The 15,084-nt window shown below is 57.8% G+C and overlaps 2 protein-coding genes across 3 annotated transcripts; one reads left to right on the forward strand and one right to left on the reverse strand.

The window, feature by feature from the left end:
• Positions 1-91: 91 nt before the first annotated feature.
• Positions 92-6,173, reverse strand: TK1 (thymidine kinase 1). Of its 2 annotated transcripts, none has more exons than XM_077834030.1 (7): positions 6,081-6,173; positions 4,222-4,253; positions 3,659-3,772; positions 3,137-3,230; positions 2,623-2,712; positions 2,424-2,543; positions 92-2,294 (listed from the first exon to the last, which is right to left on the reverse strand). In XM_077834030.1, exons 2-7 carry the CDS (start codon positions 4,236-4,238, stop codon positions 2,109-2,111), a joined length of 621 nt encoding a protein of 206 aa, XP_077690156.1. In that variant the 5' UTR covers positions 4,239-4,253; positions 6,081-6,173; the 3' UTR covers positions 92-2,108. The 2 variants fall into 2 exon arrangements, with proteins under 2 accessions (XP_077690156.1, XP_077690155.1); XM_077834029.1 differs by lacking the exon at positions 6,081-6,173 and adding an exon at positions 4,353-4,419.
• Positions 6,174-6,508: 335 nt separating this feature from the next.
• AFMID (arylformamidase) lies at positions 6,509-13,517 on the forward strand. Its single transcript, XM_077833722.1, has 11 exons — positions 6,509-6,574; positions 7,927-8,017; positions 8,634-8,738; positions 8,863-8,911; positions 9,182-9,267; positions 9,347-9,419; positions 9,822-9,919; positions 10,532-10,610; positions 11,114-11,249; positions 12,559-12,663; positions 13,024-13,517. Exons 1-11 carry the CDS (start codon positions 6,545-6,547, stop codon positions 13,051-13,053), a joined length of 882 nt encoding a protein of 293 aa, XP_077689848.1. The 5' UTR covers positions 6,509-6,544; the 3' UTR covers positions 13,054-13,517.
• Positions 13,518-15,084: the final 1,567 nt, after the last annotated feature.

The raw sequence follows: 15,084 nt of genomic DNA on the forward strand, positions 1-15,084 counted from the left end.
GCCTTCTGTCAGCAGAGGACCAGTACAGCTGCCCCTAGAAGCCTAAGAAGAGGCTTCAGCAAGAGCCCTGTGAATGTTTGTGGCATTAATACACATTACACAGTTTCATTTATTTAATTTAAAACTCATCCCTGCACTGACAGACCCACTGAAACACCAAGGGATGAGCCCCCCCACCAAGGCTAATGCTGCAGCCTTAACATTAAACCTCCCCCTTTTAGTAAGCAGCTCTGAAGAATTCCTGCTTGGTTCTAGACACAGCACATAGAGCCTCCCCCCCAAGGAGCAATAGAAGTATTTAAAATTAGCAGGAGCCCTACTACACCTGGCAGGTGAGCTGAGTAAAGAGCCTGGAAGCAGCTTGACCATCTTGGGGTTGGGTAAATGCAGCTACTCTAACAGGTGAGGGTAAAAGGGGCTGAGGAGAACTTCCTGGTGCCAGACCAGAGGTTAACAGAGGGCCTTGTGTCACAAAACAGCAAGCCTGGGCTGCAGGAAAGGCAGGTTAGAGCAGCTGGCTCATTCTCCAAGGAAGGGAAGGGCTGCGAGGGCCTAGCAATTATCAAAATGCTTCAGCCAACAAGCTGTAAGGGTAGTGAGGAAGCAGCTGGGCATGACCCCAAGCCCTCTAGAGAAAGGGGAAGAAAAGATTTGCTAAGGACAGAGGAAGAAACTTATGTCAAGCAGCAGGGCACTGCAGTTCCAAAGTGGAGACAATCTGTTACCTTCTAGAAACCCTCACTTAAACATCTGGTTCTTGGGACAGCGCAGACCGATCCCTCTGGGAGATTAAAAATAGTGCTCAGCAGAAGTAGGTTTCAGATTTACTATACAATAAGGGGTGGGGCATTCACCAGCAACACTAGTGCAGGCAGGGGCTTTGAATAATCATTAGTCCATCTACTAGAGAGAGACTGAGCACATCTTTTTGATCAAGACACAAGGCGTTTAGACTAAATGTCTGCAAACCCTTCTTGGGCAAGCAAGCAGCTGTACACAGTGGTATTAGCAGAACTAGGCTCCACTGAAGCAGAGGGTGCCCTTTAACATCAGCCCCATCTCCACCTCACCTCAGAAGAGCATTGTTTTCAGTTAGTCTGTGTTAAGAGCTTAGGCACCCACCAGCCTCGGTGTCCATTCTCCACCCTAATGGGAGTGGACACAGGGAGGAGCAAAGCCTCACTCCTTGAGTTAGTACAGCTGAACCTAAAAACCAAAACCTAAAAATCAACACATCAAGGCCACCTCCACTGCTGGGAGCAGGAGAGGAAGAGAACAGTCATTCCAAGGGTTTTTAAACAGCCCTGATTTAGAGCAACTCAGTGTAGTCTTTTAACAAGTATAATTGGAGAAACCATCTTGAATTGGACAGACACTGAAGTGCAGTGGGGGAGGGGAGGACTAATTACAGCTGCCTGCCAGAGAGGGGGTGGAGGCAGCCGCACATAAGCATTGTTAGAGAGGAAATTGATCTTAAGAGGGAAGATAATGGCTGGGGTGCAGTGATAGCAGGAGAAGACATTAGTAGGGATGGGAGGTCTGAGGTCATTTACCTTAGAATGGAGTAAGAGGCAATATAATGAAGGGGCTAAAACAATGGAGGTCCTCCTGTCCCAGTGTCACCTAGGGACAGGGCATCCCCAGGCAGCAAGTCAGACCCATGAGCTAGTTAGGAACAGGCAAAGTCCTTAAGAACACAAGCAAAAGCCAGCAACAGTGTCAGGGAGGGAGGTCAAACGTGCTAAAAAGGGGTTCCCATGAGCTGGGAGGATAGTCATTACTCAGAAGCCTGGACAGATGGCGTATTGGATGTCCCACACTGAGGGACAAGGGCCTGTTGCAGTGTGACTGTCTCAGTAAGTGCCTCCAATTTCTTGCTCACATTCCATGGGAGAGGACTTTCCCAGTGGCTGCTTGCCCGACTCCTGTTTGTCATTGTTTTCCCCTTTTGTCCCTTCTACGTGGGCCTGGTTCTTTGTAGCTCAGCACACACAAGCAGCAGTTAGGTTTGGCAGGTAGCATTGGGAGGCCATGGCACAGCTCCGGGCTGAGCAGAGGAGAAAGAGCTTTAAAGAAGCCCCAAAGTTGTAGTCTCTAGCCTCCCCTGCTCAGTTTGCTGGGCTCCACTGCATCTGTCGGGAAGCCAGGACCTTTCGGGAGCCTATGACATCCGCCTGTTTGGCCCCCACAGGCAGGTTCTCCTTGTTTTCTGGCCCAGCCTGCTGAGGTCGCTTCCTGAAGTAGCAGACACGGCAGACGGAGTGATACTTGTCTGACCCTCCAATGACTTCAACCTGGCAAGAGAGTGTAGGTTAGAAAGGGATGCTCTTTCCTCCTGTATAAGCACACCATGGGCAGGTCATTTCACCTCACAGGTGCCTTCAAGGCCCTGTTTGAGTGGTCTTTGTTCCCTAGAATCTTACCTCCCTCTCAGCTCCCAGCCTCTTCGTGTATGAAGCCTCCCGGTAACACTCCATGCACACAGCATTCAGCTTCACTACGCTCTCTGCCAAGGGAACCAGGTTCAGGATGCTCCCAAATGCCTGCAGCAAAAAGACAGGCTATTTGGTACAGGGATAAGAACTCAGAAGGATCCAGTTACCCACTGCTGAAAGAAATTACCTTCCTCTGGAAGGTCCCATCAAGGGCAGCGACTATGACGGTCTTCCCTGCATTGGCCATCGCCTCACAGAACTCCACAATATCTGGGAACTAGACAGGGCATAAAGAGGACAGCTTCAGCAAGGAGTACGCAGAGGAAGGAGTATGAGCAGCTTCAAGTGCTGCAGATAACTTTGAATTCAGAAGTGTCCCCACAACAGCAGGACAGGGCACCAGCTAGGAAGCTACAGCAACATTACCTGAGCAAAGGGGGCAAGGAGAGTCTTCACAGTTCAGACTAAACATGGTAGGTTTAGCTGCCTACCATACCTGTACCAAGGCTATGAGGAGGGATGGCACTAGACCACACAAATGTGGCTGGACAAGAACTCTGCACAAGACCATTTTGCCAATTAACATGGCAGGTCTAAGATTTCTCTCTGCACTTCCCATCCTACATAGCATGGGGTCCCTTCAAGGCAAATTTGCTGGTTATTGGACAGGAGACAACAGCAGACAAGCATTGAGAACTTACAAACTGGCCTTCATCAATACCAATCACAGCTGAACCAAGCGCCTCCTGGTGCACATCTTTGAGATAACAGGCCGAAAGAGCCTCCATGGTATTCCTGCAAGGAAGCATCAGCACATGGGTGAGTGATTGGTCAACCCTATAGGAGGGCGCTATTAAAAACAAGGGCTCAAGCACAGAGAACAGCTGTTTTGAGACAGATCATCATTCCTGGGCTAAAAGCTGTGCCACTTATACACAGCGCAGTTGCCAACCAGCGAGCTGTAAAAAACCACCCCCCATAGCCCAGCCAGACAACAGCCAGCTGAAAGCAGCATTCTAGCCAGGGGCATGGGGCGGCAGAGTCATGCCTAGACACACCACTGAAGGCAAGGCCAATGGACTGTACAGAACAATGGAGACAACTTCAAGCTTGTACACCGAGTTCTCTATCGTTTCCCTTATTGGAAGCAAACAAAGTCAAGCAGCAGCAGTCAGATGAGGATCCTCCCTGCAAATGGGGTGATATCCATGACAGCAGCTCACCTGTCATGCGTGGAGACCCCATTCGTGCAGTAACGAGTGTCCTTGGCGTACTTTATCACAAGGCATTTGTACTGTGCAATCTGGAATCTGCGGACCCGGCGCATGAGTTCCGTGCTACAAGATCGTCACAATTAATCACAGCATGCAGAGGGCTAGCACGTGTGTGGGAATGGACACTACCCCCAGGATCGTCCCACAGTCCATTAGTGGCAGCGCATCAGCGCAAGACAGCGACGTCTAGCCCCCCAAACCCATACTGGGAGCCAAGGAGACAACCCTGGCCTCCCCGGGAGAGCCCTTGGGCCCCATGCCGCCAGCCTATCTGGGTAACAGCAGCGCAGGTCTCAGCCCAGTAAGGGGCCCGGCTGCACGGGGGGGACGGGACCCCCCCCACCCCCGCCCCCAGGCCCGGCTGCGCCCCGAGGGAGCGGGGCTGGGGCAGCAGCCAGGGCCCAGAGCAGCTCCCCCACCCGACGGGGACGGCTCCGGCCGCATGGGCCCCCCAGAGTGAGAGGACCCCCAGACCCCCCCAAAACCCGGCGGGCGCCCCACGGCCCCGGTACCTTTTCCCGGAGAACATGGGCCCGAAAATCACCTGCAGAGACAGGAAACACGGGTGAGACCCGGCCCGGCCCGGCCCGCCGCGCACGCGCCCGCCCCCGCGCCCCCTCCCCGCGCGCCCCCGCGCCCCCACCTGGATCTGGCCGCGCGCCTTGGCGGGCGAGCCGGGCTGCACCCCGGGCACGTTGAGGCAGCTCATCCCGCCGGCCCCCAGCGAATGACCCGGCTCGCGCGCTCAGCTCCCTTAAACGCCGCCCGCACTGACCAATCAGGAGAGGCCCCGCCCCTCCCGCTCCCCTCGGCGGCCAATGAGGGTCAGGGCGGGAAATTTCACCCAAGCACCCAGACGCGGAGGTGGGTTACAGGAAGAGCTTGTCCCGGTGCATGATGGGAAAGAGATTAGTACCCCCCCCCCACTATCCCCTCCCAGGATCCCAGCCCCAGACCCCCCCCAGAATCCCCCCAGGATCCCAGCCCGGGACCCCCCAGAATCCCCCAGTTCCCCCCAGGATCCCAGACCCCCCATAATCCCCCCAGGATCCCAGCCCGGGACCCCCCCAGAATCCCCCGGTTCCCTCCAGGATCCCAGCCCCGGAGCCCCCCAGGATCCCAGCCCAGGACCCCCCAGAATCCCCCGGTTCCCCCCAGGATCCCAGCCCCGGAGCCCCCCAGAATCCCCCCAGGATCCCAGCCCCAGACCCCCCAGAATCCCCCAGTTCCCCCCAGGATCCCAGCCCCGGAGCCCCCCAGAATCCCCCCAGGATCCTAGCCCCGGACCTCCCCAGAATCCCCCGGTTCCCCCCAGGATCCCAGCCCGGGACCCCCCAGAATCCCCTGGTTCCCCTCAGGATCCCAGCCCCAGACCCCCCCAAAATCCCCCCAGGATCCCAGTCCGGGACCCCCCAGAATCCCCCAGTTCCCCCCAGGATCCCAGCCCCAGACCCCCCCAGGATCCCAGCCCAGGACCCCCCAGAATCCCCCGGTTCCCCCCAGGATCCCAGCCCCGGAGCCCCCCAGAATCCCCCCAGGATCCCAGCCCCAGACCCCCCAGAATCCCCCAGTTCCCCCCAGGATCCCAGCCCCGGAGCCCCCCAGAATCCCCCCAGGATCCTAGCCCCGGACCTCCCCAGAATCCCCCGGTTCCCCCCAGGATCCCAGCCCGGGACCCCCCAGAATCCCCTGGTTCCCCTCAGGATCCCAGCCCCAGACCCCCCCAAAATCCCCCCAGGATCCCAGTCCGGGACCCCCCAGAATCCCCCAGTTCCCCCCAGGATCCCAGCCCCAGACCCCCCCAGAATCCCAGCCCCGGAGCCCCCCAGAATCCCCCAGTTCCCCCCAGGATCCTAGCCCCGGACCCCCCCCAGAATCCCCCCAGGATCCCAGCCCAGGACCCCCCAGAATCCCCCGGTTCCCCCCAGGATCCCAGCCCGGGACCCCCCAGAATCCCCCTGTCCCCCCAGGATCCCAGCCCCGGACCCCCCCAGAATCCCCCCGGTTCCCCCCAGGATTCCAGCCTCGCCCCCCCGGTTCCTCCGAGGAAGAGCTTGTCCCGGTGCATGATGGGAAAGAGATTGGTACCCCCCTCCACTACCCCCCCCCCCAGGATCCCAGCCCCGGACACCCCAAAGTCCCGCCACCCCACGATCCCTGGTCCTGAGATGCTCTGTTCCTAGCGGAGCCTCGCACCCAGACTCGATGTACCTGTACCCGGCGGTGGACGGGAAAGAGCCGAGGTCCCTGGTGCCTGGGTGTGACCGGCACCAAGTCACCGCAAGGCGCAGGAGGGGCGGGGTGCAGGGATCGGGCTGGGGGGCGAGGGAGGGGGGCAGGGATCGGGATGGGGGGCGGGGTTGATACAAACCAAGTAGAAGGAACGAGGTCTTTGTGATTTGGCACTTAGCCTCTCTGGGGGCAGGGGGTCCCGCCAGCTTGTCTACACTGGGCCGCAGGGGAGCTGCCCAGGGCTGGGCCAGTCTCCTGTGTCCGAGAGCAGCCGGCGGCCAAATACGGGGGCCACCGGGGACAACGATGTAATAACCTGCCCACGGGGAAGTTTCTTCCTGCCCCGGCCGCTCCGCTCTCCCGGGGCACCGGGAGCTCGGGGGAAGAAGGGGGCAGGGCAGGCGCCCGCGGAACTGCTGTTTCGGTGAGTCCCCCAGCACCTTCCTGAGCCTGGCACTTCGCTGGCCGGCTTGGGGCAGTCCCACAATCCCTCCGCCCTCTGCGCAGCCAATGGGGACCAGGCCAGCCCCCGACACGCCTTGATTTGCGCTGGTCCCATGCAGAGAGACACCCCTCTGTGCGAGTCGCAGCCCGAGCCTGGCCATGGGGAAATGGCAAGAAATGACAAGGGAGGTAAGGGGAGGACTGGGGGAGGCTGCAGACTAGAGGATCCTGGAGGAGGAGGAGTAATTAAGAGCGACTTTGTCTTTGTGACTTCTTGTCCCTCTACTCTGAGGACATGGAGATCAAAGTCCAGGGAGCCTCATTTGGGAACAGCTCCATTATCTTGGGGACTGACCCCACTGGTGTGCATAACCTTCTCCTCCCAGCTCTGCCAATTCCCCTCGGTCCCAGCCTGCAGCTCCCTGGTTCCTGTTATTCCAGCCCTAGGCTCCCTCTCTCTCACCTCTTCTGATGTCTCTCAATCCCCCCCCCCCCATCCCCCTGCCATTCCAGCCCTGGGCTCCCCCCACACATAGAGTTCTACCAATGCCCCTGTCATGGGGTCCCCGGGTGATGCTCTGGAACTGCTCCCTACGAACCTAGTCAGGACTCTGGGGGAGCCTCCTCTCTGGGAGCAGCCTGTCTGCAAGGCAAGAAGCTCACACAACTTCCACCTTCCTGGGTCTGACCTCGGAGCATTCAGCATCCTCTGCCCCTCCGTGCGCTTCCCACAGCGAGTCCACCCAGGCGGGGTCCTGGGGAAGCCAGAGGGTCCTGCCCCCCAACTTCGCAGTCAGACGTGACTCTCAGCCAGCCAGTAAAAAGAAGATTTATTAGACGACAGGAACATGGTCTAACACAGAGCTTGTAGGTGCAGAGAACAGGACCCCTCAGCCGGGTCCATTTGGGGGGGGGCAGTGAGCCAGACAACCCCATCTGCACTTCACTCCACGTCCCCAGCCAGCCCCAAACTGACTCACCCTCCAGCCCCTCCTCCTCTGGGCTTTGTCCCTTTCCCGGGCCAGGAGGTCACCTGATTCCTTTGTTCTCCAACCCTTTAGCTCTCACCTTGCAGGGGGGAAGGGCCCAGGCCATCAGTTGACAGGAGATAGAGTGTCGGCCATTTATGTACACTGGCCCCTTTGCTCTGCAACAATTACACCCCCTTATCCCACCACCTAGAGACTTAAGAAATGCATAGGGGAAACTGAGGCACCCCTACAGTATTCAGAGGAAACATTAAGAACAGTCCCGCTTTGTCACAGCCCCTCAATCCTGACCCACAGTCCCCTGCTATTCTAGCCTGAACGCTAGTTTACAGACTCACCTCACACAACAACAATAGCTGGAGATTTTTAATGCTGGGAGCCAATTCCACATTCTGTTTGCCTTCTCTCTGGGTGGCTCCTGCTCTGCCCTTCTCTCCAGTCCCAGAAACAGCAGCTTTGTAGCACCAGAAACTCATTTGCAGGCAAGAAGATAAAAATCTAGCTGTGTTGGCCCCATTGTGCATGTCTGGATTTGTGGCGTTTTCCCTGCAGGAGCTAGAGAAGCAGTATGCCCCCAGCCGGTGGTCTCACCGCATGGACAAGGAGGCTGTGATAGAGGCCCATGTCAGGGAGGTGACTGAAGGTAAAGGGCCAGCAGGCAGACGGTTTTGCCAGGGAACAAGCTTCCCACAGAGCAAAGGGTGGAGAAATGGATGCAGATGTGACACATATTGTGCAGAGAGAGCATCTCAGGTGCAGAGTAGCGTATAGGGCTGCTGAGAGCTGGGGGGCACTGGCAGGTTACTAGGTGAGCTTCCAGCCCCAGACTGGCTCCTGTGCTGGGCCCACTTGCTCTGCCTGCTCTGTTCTATTTGTTTGATGATGCTCGTGCTTGGATTCTGTGAGACACAAATCCAAAGAGAGCCCCAACCCCAAAGAGCTGGCAGAGATGAGAAAGAGACCCCCATGGCAGGATCCACTAGGCCACCCAAACAGGGTGACTTGGGGGCCTTTGTTTGTAAATTACCAGCCCCCTTGTGGGCCCCACAGAAGCAGGTGGGGATTTAAGAGGGTTTGGACTGCAGGGTGGTGGCTTGGCAAAGGGGGATGCGGTGCCGGAGAGCTGCAGAAACAGACAGGCTCCCGGATCAGAGCTGAGAGACAGAGAGTCTGGGAGCCAGGGAGGGGTGAGGGGGCTGCTTGCCTGCTGCACCGTGGAGCAGCCAGTGTATTTAGTTTGTCCTTCGTTCTGCTCACAGGCACCAGGAGGGCCCAGGCCACCATGCAGACCTTGCTACATGTCCCTTACGGGGGTAGTGATGGGGAGAAACTGGACATTTACTTACCCACAGATCCCTCTGAAGGTAAATGGGGAGAGGCGGGTGAGCGGGATGAAAGCAAGAGGAGCTGGGAGAACAGGGAGGGGGGAAGTGGAGGGAACATGCAGCATGGCTTGCCTGCCAGGTTACCCTTTGTTGTTCCTTGCAGCCTTCCCACTCGTCCTGTACATCCACGGTGGATACTGGCAGTTTTTAAGGTGAGGCAAGTCCTTTTCAGGGAGTTATTTGTGGGCGGGGGAACCTGTGTGAGTGGCTCAGCCCTAGCCCCAGAACTTCCTCCTCAGGAGTAAAAAGAGTTCGAGCTAGGCCTGTCCTGGGTGCTGCAGGTCCAACAGGCAGATAATCTGCCCCCCTTGGAACATCTCTGTGGCTGGCCCTGTCTCGGGAGGTGCTTTGGGCACAGGGGAGCTGCTTGGCTACATCCCATGCAGTTGAGCATGTGACTCACCAGGGTTTCTCTTCCCCAGTAAGGAGGTGTCGGGCTTTATAACGCCTCCTCTGGTGACACAGGGCATTGCGGTGGTGGCGGTTGGATATGATCTGGCTCCGAAAGGTAAGGGGTGCCAGAAGTGGGAACAGCATCTCCTCTCCTCGGCCCTGTGGCCCCTCCTCACTTTCTGCTCTCTGCCTAGGCCACCTGGACCTGATGGTGACGCAGGTGCGGCGCAGTGTGGCCTTCACTGTGCAGCAGTATTCAAAGATCAGGTAGGGCAGCGTATAGCTCCTGGGCACTCGTTCCGCTGTCCCTGCCAACCTGCAGGGCCCACGGCAGGAGGAGGCCACGTCAAGGCAGATCATGCTGACGGCATTTCGCACAGCATTAGGGAACTGTGGTAGTGAGTACATGTGGATGGACCCTGAGGAGTAGGACTCTGGAGACATGCACGACTGTACTCTCCTCTCGATGGGGTGGGGGACGGGAGCAGATGAGAACTAATCCGGCTTTTCTGACCCCACTGCTCGGAATGCTGCCACGTTCATACTCTGACTCTGTCAGGCTACGCAGGCTCCTCCATTCCAAAGGGGAGCCCCACAGCTGGACGCGCAGACCCCAGTCCCCCTATCTCCCCGCTCACAGCTCCTTCTGTCTACCCTCACCCTGTCTAGCGGAGTTTACCTGTGTGGACACTCAGCAGGGGCTCACCTGGCAGCCATGGTGCTCTCAACTGACTGGGAGGAGTACGGAGTGACACCAGACATAAAAGGTAGTGCCAGGTTTCCCTAGGGACCCTCCCCACCCCTCCCCTGTGCTCCATGCCCCATAAAGCAGGGTTTGCTCATTGGATGGGCTCATTGAGCCATGATGCATTACACCCCTTTCCACTCCAGCCACGTGGCTCTGTTCTGCTGAGGAGTGAAGAGAGCAGAGTGTATCCGTGTTCCGTATGGACTCTGCCTAGCAGCCTCTTTTGCCCAGGTCTGTAGTGTGGTAGCACCGAGCGGCCAGGGCCCCATATTGTCAGGCAGTTTACGAACATGTAATCGGTTGTCTCCGCCCCAAGAATCTTTCTGTTTATGTGTGAAACTGGAGACCAAATGGGGATACAACAAACAGACAGTGGGAGCACGAGGGAACCACAGTGTGTCTCTGTCTCCAAGCTCCCGTCCCAGGTGCCATCTCTCCCTCCAGGTCTGAGTGCGCAGTGCCCTCCAGAGCATGCTTACTGGTGCGGCCCTGCCATGGCCTTCAGGGGTAGGTGTCTCACCCTGCCCTGAGCAGTGGAAAACCGTGGTGAGGTACAGGCCAGAGAGGAAATTCCCCCTGTGCTGGGGAGTGAGGCAGGCCTCACACAGATTAGGGTGTTTTTATTTTCCAGGAGCTTTTCTGGTGAGTGGAGTCTATGACCTTGAACCCATCACGCACACCTCCGTGAACAACCTGCTCCAGATGAGCCGGTGAGCGCCCTGGGGTCGAGAGCTAGCACGCCCTCCACAGAGACAGCCACGGAACTCACAATCAGGAACACTCGGGCAGCTTGCCCCTGCCTGCATGCCCCTTGTTCCTGTACCCCCTGCCCATGGGTGTGCCCCATACCTATGCAGCACTCATGCATTCCCCTGCTCCAAGCCACGTGCGCCCGCCCCCTTCTACTACTGGGGCAGTACCCTGCAGTCCGTAGACAAAAACCTGGGTACATGCGCACCCCTTGTAAGCACAGGCTGGGCGTCCCCTGCTCCTGCCCACACCTCCTGCGTGTGCATACTCAGCCCCTTCCCAGGCACACGCAGGCCGTACCGGTATGTGCTGTGCAGTGTGAACATGAAGACTGGCTTCCCCTGTGCCCAGAGGAAAGTTCCTCCCCACCATAGCGGGCTGACAGGCTGTGCTTGCTGCCCCCCAGCCCTGCTCCTCCCCTGTGGGTCTGACTGCTCTGCAGTGACACTATGTCTTTACCCAGGGAGGTCGCCCGGAGGAACAGCCCCATCCTGTGTGTGACAGCAGCAAAGCCTGCCAGGAAGGCCTGTGAGGTGCTGATCGCTGTGGCCCAACACGACTCGCCAGAATTCCACAGACAATCCCAAGAGTATTTCCAGGTTCTGCTCCCAGCAGCCCCACCATCTTTACGTTTCACGCTCGCGTGTGTGCACCCTCGGGCGTGCGAGGGGAAGTCAGCGGCAGGACCCCAGCCCAGTTCAGTAGACTCTTTCCACCCTCGCTTGCAGGTGTCCCAGGATATTAGAGACACATGGTCTGAGATAATATCTTTTATGGGACCAACTTCTGTTGGTCCAGGAGACCAGCCCTGAAGAAGAGCTCTGTGTAGCTCAGGCGCGTCTCTCTCCCCAGCAGGTGGTCCCATAGAAGATATTACCTCATCCACCTTGTTTCTCATTGCACCCTTGCCACATGGCGCCCAGCTGGAAACCTCTCTGGGGCCTCCCATCCCTAAGGAGCTGGGGCTTTGGCTCTGCCCTGACTGGTCACTTTCTGCACCCCTAGATTTTCCCCCAAGGTCTGTGCGATGGGGTGGAGAAACCCTGACTGGTTAGGGCAGGGTGGGTTTGGCAAACTACTTTGAACACAAGTAGTCACTAGCTGGCCTGGCCCTGCCTGAGCGGGAGCCCTTGAGGTAACCACTAACTGGCGGCAGGCTTAAGTCAGGGATTCCCAGATACAGGGAGAAGGCCTCTAGCCTGGGCTGGTGGTAGCCTAGGCGGAGCTACCCAGGGGCAGCCAGAGCAGAGAGGGGATTTGTTCAGCTCAGAGAGCTGGGCTGGCCCCCAAGGGCATTTGCTTTTCCACCCCTTCCTTTAGTGGGGGTGACTGCCTGAAAGAGGTGCACTTTGCAGGCTGTCCCACTTCAGGCCTGGCTTTCCTTCCAGCTTGTAAGCTAAGCAGGTTCTGGCGGGGCCAGTGTTTGGATGGGAGCCTGCAAGAGCTGGAGCAGGCGGCGAGGAACCTGGTCCGGGAGGGTGGTGGGATGCTCTGTTCTGTCGTCTGCCTCCTGGAGAACGGCCTAGAATGACTCTCATGCAGCAGGGAGACCCATTGCCTGTGCTGCCTGGCCCCCTTCAGCCTCCCATCCAAGCGATGACTCAGCGTGGCTCATAGAGCCGTATAACAGGAGACTGCCTCTCCCACCGCAGTGAGGGATCCAGCAGAGAGGAGAACTCCCCGGGGGTTGGTGTTGGGTGGGGGGCTAGTTTCTCTGATGGGCCTGTTTGTTCAGGGAGAGGATGCCCCACTCCCTGCTGGGTGGCATTTGCTCCAGTTGGGAGCTCCTGGGGCAGGGCTGCTGCTCCCTCCCATCTCCCTCACCCTGGTGCCTGGCTCCTGTGTGGAGGAGCAGCCACCTCCTCCCTGAAGTGCCTGGTCTTTCTCTCAGCTGTCTCTTCTCTCCAGGCCTTGCGCTCAGCTGGCTGGAGAGTCTCTCTGCTGGACATTGCTGACACAGATCACTTTGACGTCATTGAGAAGTTATACCAGGGGGGCTATATCCTGACTCAGGTAAGGAGGTAGGTGGGCTCCCTGTGGGCACTAGGGCCACCAGAGCTCTTGTGGGCTTGGCTCGGGGTTGGAGACTACCAGCCAAGATCAGCTTGGCGATGGGGAGGCTGCCTCCTAGACCTACTGCCACCTGGCGGTTCTGATGCTGGTCTGTGCCTCAGGTGTGGGCGAGTGCAGAGCCTGGTGCCGGGGCAGGGCTCTGCTCATTAGCAAGGCTGGCCAGTGCGTGACAAAGAGCAAGGGGTGGATCAGTGTCGGGGGGACTGGGCGACTCGTCTCTCCTGCTCACAGACACCGTGCTGCAGCGAGCAAGGCTCAGCCGCCTCTTGTTTACGGGATTCTTGTTCCTTAACATTTCAGGTGATTTTGAACATGATTTCAAGAGCATGATTTGAAAGTGATGGTGGCAAAATGGAGGCTGCAACCCACAGTCCCACTGACGATCAGTCGCTGCCTGGTCCCGTCTGACACTTCCTGTTCCTGGGGCAAGACTAGCATGTCCCTTGTGCAGCCCTGTCAAAAGTGCCCCGGCTGCTTGGGACAGACATTTGCCTTTTCTGCCCCTCCCTGACTCTCCACTTCCAGTTCTGTGCAATCCCTGGTGCTGGCTGGAACAGAGAAGGGCCAACTCTAGTGGGGCCTATTAGAATATTCTCAATGGGGCCAGTGGTTCTTGTGCCAGGTTTGCTGGGCACATCACCCTTGTCACACGGGCTGACACCTGGCTGCAGCATACTGGCCAGACAGTCCAGTGGGGCTCTCCCCGGCTGTCTGGCTCCACTGTGCATTTGCCCCCTCACAATTTCCCTGGAACTGGTTCTTGTGAATATTAAATAAAATCTGAACATAAATAACAGCTGCTGCTTTCGTATAAACCTCTCTCCTGGGGAAATGGCCTTGTAATAAATCCATGAGTTCAGGCAAGACACTATTACTGTATAAATCAACTGCGCCGTCTCCTCCAAAACCACAGAGCTCTAGCAGCTGAGCTAAAAGAGATTTCCCACAGCTGGCAGCAGTAGTAGAACCCTTATCCAGTACTCTGCATGAGGCCTAGCCCTTAGGTAACTGCCCGCAGAGCACCAGGTCAAGGCCCTCTGTGCTGCTGCAGCAGAGCAAAGGGGACTTAAAGCTGCACTGAAGCAGCCACTGGGGATTTCCTGAGCTTATGGCAAGGTTGGTATAGCCGCCACCTGCTTCTCGCCCCGCGCCCCCCTCCCCCTGCCTTGCATAGGATATGGGAGGGGTGGGGCTGAAATGTGTTGTGCTCCAGTGATCGGGCCAGAGGGGATGATTTCATCTGGTATAGGCAACCCTGGGGCTGTTCTAACTTGCTCCAGGGACAAAACCAGCTACTGTTGCTTCCTGGTGGAAAGGTGAATAATGTTACCTTTGCCCCCTCTCTTCTCAGGTGAGCTGAGTGAAGCCTCGGTGCATGTCATTCACAGTATACTAGAGCCTGCTCCGGTCCGCGTGGGGGTAGTGGTACCCTGCAGTCCCGCAGCTGGCAGTTTGGTTTGGTTTACCCACACCTGCGTGGGGCTCCAGCTGAGTGCAGTGCTTCTCCTGCTGGCTGGGGAGCCTAATGGCACCACTTTCCTGACAGTCACTGGCAGTTTCACCATGAGGACTGTTTGATTCCCTGATGACAGGGGGCCATGGCAGGAGCAGGGAGTTTGTGTGGCTAGGGCCCTGTCCCTGGGCAGAGTGAACTTTGTCCTCCCAACTCTGCTGTCCCCACAGTGCCTTGTACCACCGCCCACGTCCGCACTGGCTACATCCATCGCTCCCCCTGGAATTAGTAGTGCCCCGGCCAGAATGTGTCAACCCATCTCCTCCGTGGGTAAATGCCCCCTTTGCCCCAACGCACCCTCAACACTGACCCCTTGACTGTCCACCCCTGTGGGTCCAACACCCCTCAGTGCCTGCCCCCACCAGCCCATGGCTAGTTTCTCTATAATGTATTGTTCACGCACAAGGCTCTATCCCCTGGAACAGCCCCAATGGGGAGGAGCTAATGTGACCTTGCCAAAGACCAGAGGACAACATCGCCCAGGCTACCGTGCACAGCTGCTCCCAGCAACCCCCCGAAGTGCCCCGTCCCTCCTGCTGCCATGACTGCACCAGGCCTGAGAGCACTGCCTGTGGTTTTGCCTGCCCCCTTCGTCCCCCCCCCCCCCCCCCAGTTCTGGTCATGGGGCAGGAGAGACTGGGCCCACCCCCTGTGTGAGATCCTACCCACCTGTGGGGACCCTGTGACGAAGTGGGACTGTTCTTAATGTTTCCTCTGAATAGTGTGGGGGTGCCTCAGTTTCCCCTAGGCAGTTCTGAAGTATCTAGGGGGTGGGGTAAGGGTGTATGATCATTGCAGAGCCCTGGAGGGCAGGTGTGGGCAGGGGTCTGGACACAGAGAATGGCCGA

The sequence above is a fragment of the Eretmochelys imbricata genome, chromosome 14 (genome assembly GCF_965152235.1).
Source record: "Eretmochelys imbricata isolate rEreImb1 chromosome 14, rEreImb1.hap1, whole genome shotgun sequence".
Lineage (NCBI taxonomy): Eukaryota > Metazoa > Chordata > Testudines > Cheloniidae > Eretmochelys > Eretmochelys imbricata.